The sequence below is a fragment of the Pygocentrus nattereri genome, chromosome 22 (genome assembly GCF_015220715.1).
Source record: "Pygocentrus nattereri isolate fPygNat1 chromosome 22, fPygNat1.pri, whole genome shotgun sequence".
In the NCBI taxonomy this organism is placed as follows: domain Eukaryota; kingdom Metazoa; phylum Chordata; class Actinopteri; order Characiformes; family Serrasalmidae; genus Pygocentrus; species Pygocentrus nattereri.
In genome coordinates, this window is record NC_051232.1 from 6,502,634 (window position 1) to 6,507,660 (window position 5,027).

A 5,027-nucleotide genomic window follows, 5' to 3' on the forward strand; every position below is an offset into this window, starting at 1 on the left:
GAGAGGAGGAAGGCTCTCGCAGACAAGAGCCAGGTAAAACATTCAAAACACGTTGAAGCAGGGGTCTCAAACTAGCAGCCCACCACAGATGGACAATTTATCCTTAAAATAATGCAATTTATTATATATATATATATATATATATATATATATACACAGAATCTCTACAGAAAGCACAGGACTGCACATTTTGACTCACTTACTTACAGAATTTAACATACAAAAAGTAACATAAAATGTGGCCTGTGAAGACGTAGTGGCACTTTTCAGCAAATTAACTGAAATTGTGCACTAAAATTTGCACAAAAATACAGATTTACACTTAGAAAATGAGCAAAACACCATGGATCAAGGGTGATTTTACAGCTTTTACAGTTACTTATGATGTTAAAACACACAAGCATTGCTAATAAACATTGACTACGATGCACTTAAGTGAATGTGTATGTTACTTTGGACACATTTTTCCCATATTTTCATTTGTAATATAGATAAAATTAGATGAAAAGTGTATGTAGTTGATGAAACGCAAATTAATGAATACAGATATGAGACAGGTGAGACCCCTAAACTCTGTATATGTTAGGATGGTCCCTGTATGAATGAATGAATGAAGCCTTTATTGTCACATAGTCACCAGAGTAACCAGCGAAATTTTGATCAACCCATCCGAGCACATACAATATGACAAGGGGGGGAGACAGGAGAGGAAGACAGGAATAATGGAAACTACAGAGAAACAGAATACATTGGGTGAGGGAGGAGACACAGCAAACTTGCCATGGAGACAACCTTGATCGGGCCCAGGCAGAGTCAACAATCAGCAGATCCAGGGAAGTGGAGGAGGATGAAGAGCGTCTCGCAGCAGTGTTCCTCTGGGGGAGATGTGATGTACCAGCCAAGGCCAAGGCCCGCACTGATACGGGGAGCCGAAAGCAGATAAGAAAGGAGTTGCAGGCTTCGAGCAAGTAGTCGTATTTTTTACGGTAGCTCACCAAGTCCATTATGGTCACACAAACGATCCATTTCCTTTGCAAAGCCGCCAACTTCTCCACAATGTTATCCAGGGTACAGCTTACAGTCAAAGTCTGAGTGTTGACACCTCTGCCCAACACGTCAATCATGTCGGGCAGCTTCAAGGGGCCGTAGACAGCTGCCCCCATTCTGCGAATTTTGCGATACACTAGAGCAATGTCCAGTCCAATCAGCAAAACACCTGTGATCATGGTTCCGAATAGGTAGACATCCTCAATATCCTCCACGGAGAGAGCCGCCAGGCACACGACACGCCACCTCTCCCATGCGTCCATCGTGTAGCCAGCTGCAAACGTTCCAGCAGGACAGGTTGGTTCCCCCGAACCAGAACTTCTCGTCGAGAAGATGGTGTCAATTGCATTGAGAGACCATTTGATCAAATCCATTTTTTAGGTTTGAAGAACAGCGCGGAGAGAGTCTCTCAGTAAAGAGCTCAGACAGTAGACTAGACACAGAGCAAAGCAGGAGAGATAAGGGAGAGGAGAGGGAGAAAGTGCGACCGCCTTCGTGGAGAGCCAAAGCAGAAATTGTAGTAGTGGCTAACAGAGGAACTGCTGTGAACCTGCGCAAAAAAAGCTCTTGAAGCATCTCCCAACCAAACATTTCCGCAGATTTAAGATGTTAAACCAGTCATTGTTCTCTTCTCTCTGTAGAAGGACCCTCATATGGTGTATCTGGAGCAGGAGCTGGAGAGTTTGAAAGTTGTTCTGGACATCAAAACAAGTCAGCTGCACCAGCAGGACAAAAAGCTCATGCAGATGGACAAGCTGGTGAGGACCCTCACGCATATATACACACGCATGCCCATGAATATGATGTGACTGCCAGGAAAAAGTCTTTTCTGTGATTATTTTCACATGTAATTTTAATCTGAAAACAGCAGCAGCCAATATTCCATGGGATAAAATCGTGTAGTAATTCTCTCTTTCGCTCTGCTGTTGTGCAGATGGAGAGCAACGTGAAGCTGGAAGAGTGTCTGAAGAAGCTGCAGCAGGAAAATGAAGACTACAAAGCTCGCATGGACAAACATGCCGCGCTCTCTAGGTAAACACACTGAATTTGCGCGTGTTTGTGAGAGTGTGGGAAGCTGCCCTGGCTTGTTAAATTGAGTGTTTGTTAAAATCAAATTCACACAATTTTCCCAGATGTAGTTGATCAGCCAAGACATGTTTGGCGTCTGAAGTTTGCTTCTTTAGTTTTGCACTGACGCTACAAGTCTAATGTAAAGTTTCCCTCAGCAGTGAGTTTATCACAATATACATTAGAATAAAGTCGTATTCATAATTCAGATAAACAGAAAAACAATAAAAAGTAACAAGAATTTCTCGGGTCCATATTTTTCCTCGACACCTTCACAGCCGCCACAGAGACTCGTTAATATCATCAATTACATCATGAGCTCAATTTACTGAGCACTGATTGGTCAAACCAGGAGCTGCTTTTATACTACATATAATACTGGGCTTCCTCGAGGAGAGGCTTGGAGATGGTTATATGCAATATATATGGTTATATATGCAATCATTATTAATTAATATTCTATAAATTTTGTTAATATTTTGTCATATATTAACACTTTTCTCAGCAAATAAACACAAACTACACAAATAAGTTGATTTCGAAAATGTGTCTTGGGTGTCTAAGACTTTTGCACAGTACTACTGCAGCTAATGCGTAATAGAAGCAGAGGTTTTCTAACAAAGTGATGGTGCCGAGTTACAAACTCAAGAGGCTTTGATTCTTTTCAAGCTCCCACAGTTCAGTATCACAGAAATTCAGAGTCTGATTACTGCCAGAAAATAAAAGCTTAGAAAATAAATCAGAAAGCTACTGCTGGCCTTACTGGTTATGTTGCCATGGTTACACCTAAGACCTGAATAGCTGAATAGTTCTTAGGATGGTTGAACCAGAGTGAAGTCTTTAGCTAAGCCCTTGTCTAGATGAGCCAGGTATGCCGATCAGAGGGCATCAGCTCGCTCGTGACGATCACTATCGTCACAACACGCGTTAAATAAGACGCCAAAATGAAAACCTCACTGCATGCCCAGTTTACACAATGATAGTGCTTTTTAAATACGTCTGACTGGATTATTAGACTGGCTGTTATGATGTGGGAATGCCTTTAAAGCAAAACGAATATTTATGTTAAAAGATCGTACAGATAATTTAACACGTGCACCTTTTTGGAGCAACCACCAGTCATCCAGGTCGCCCATTTTTAGGCCCCGGCCATGCCTTAAACGCAAACACGGGTCCGTTTTGGTCACAGCGCATATTTGCTTTACATTTCTTTAAATCTTACCCATCTACATTCACTCCTTGTCTCTGTCTCCCCCTGCAGGCAGCTGTCCACAGAGCAGGCCGCGCTGCAACAGACCCTACAGATGGAATCAAAGGTCAACAAGAGGCTGTCAATGGAGAACGAAGAGCTGCTATGGAAGCTCCACAACGGTGACCTCAGCAGCCCGAGACGACTCTCGCCCTCCTCACCCTTTCACTCGCCCCGAAACTCCGCCTCCTTCCCCAGCGCCCCCATATCGCCCAGATAACCCTGCCCCTCCTCAAACCACAGACTTTATCCTCAAAGCGGCCCCCGAAACCACTCACTTCACTGGACGTTGTTTTACCCTTTGGAATGAATTGAGTGACTTGTGTACAGTTTATAAAATCACCTCTCCAGAAAAAAGACAATGATGCACAGATGCACTTCTAGAGGGAGGAACTTGCCTTTGCTCTGCCGTTCATTTCTTTCTTTCCTTACTTTTCCCCCTCTGTTGACGGAGGAAAACACCTCAGGGTTTGTATATAGACTCTCCTCCTCTTCCTCTCATCGTGGTCCTGGTTCCTGCCCATGCTCCCCTCGTTTTCCAAAGCATCGTATTTGTGAAGCTTAATTTGAGGCCTCCCTTTCGCTCACCTGCTCACAACATAACCAGAGCGGGGAAAACGTCCTGTTTTGAGAATGATGGTAGACGTCCCAAAGGAACTGTAGACAAAGTTTTATTTAGACATTCTACCCCTTAAAATCTCGAATACCGCGCCATGTACCAACCGATACAGCATGTAAATCTGAATAACCTGCCCAATCCTGATGCTCTCGAATGTATTCTGCCATCCCTAAGGCCTGTTTTTCTCCGGCTGTCTGTGAACTGGAACTCTTTAGGAATTTCTCCCTCGTCTTAAGCACCGACTTTGTTTTTTTGTTTTGTTTTTTTATTAACACATTAAAATGACCTGAACACAAAGGCTGATGTTTCCTGCTGGTTCCTGATATTTATCACTCCGATGTCACTCTTTAGGGATGTAGTGGTAAAGAAAATGGTGGGTCCTTTAGAAACTTTAGCTGCCCAGCGGCAAAACTGTGGATGAACGGACGACTACATACGTAAATAAAACATTTTTAGAATGATTGGTTCGATTCAATAAACTGGGAAAAAACCTTCATATTAAATAAACGTTACTTACAATAATTCAATGATGTTCGTGAAAACGTTTGGATAAAGTGCTGACCATGTATCTAATAGAAGTCATTCCTACAAGAGTGTTATTTCGTATTAAAACAGTGTATTCTTTCATAAATATATGGGGCAAAATTATTGGCACCATTTAAAATACTTAAATAGAAATTTGCATTTTGGGGGAAAAAATGTTTCTTTTCATCGCTCCTAGTCTCTTTAAGAAGTGCACAGTTTAGTTAACACCTCAAAGCCCCAAGATTATTGCACACACTATATTTCCAAAAGAATTCACTCACCCATCCAAGTCATTGAATTCAGGTGTTCCAGTCACTTCCATGGCCACAGGTGTGTAAAGCCGAGCCCCTGGGCCTGCAGACTGCTTCTACAGACATTAGTGAAAGAATGGGTCGCTCTCAGGAGCTCAGTGAGTTCCAGCGTGGTACCGTGATCGGACGCCACCTGTGCAACAAGTCCAGTCATGAAAATTCCTCACTACTAAATATTCCACAGTCAACTGTCAGTGGTTTTATAACA

The 5,027-nt window shown here is 42.6% G+C and overlaps 1 protein-coding gene across 1 annotated transcript in view; it reads left to right on the plus strand.

The window, feature by feature from the left end:
- mtus1b (microtubule associated tumor suppressor 1b) overlaps positions 1–4,281 on the plus strand; it is an 83,217-nt gene extending 78,936 nt beyond the window's left edge. Inside the window, exons 12-15 of the mRNA XM_037532830.1 lie at positions 1–33; positions 1,689–1,805; positions 1,982–2,079; positions 3,377–4,281. The exon at positions 1–33 is cut by the window's left edge and continues 63 nt beyond it. Coding sequence (XP_037388727.1) covers positions 1–33; positions 1,689–1,805; positions 1,982–2,079; positions 3,377–3,584 — 456 coding nt within the window. The 3' untranslated portion in view covers positions 3,585–4,281. The remainder of the gene's footprint in view (positions 34–1,688; positions 1,806–1,981; positions 2,080–3,376) is intronic.
- The last annotated feature ends 746 nt before the right edge of the window (positions 4,282–5,027 follow it).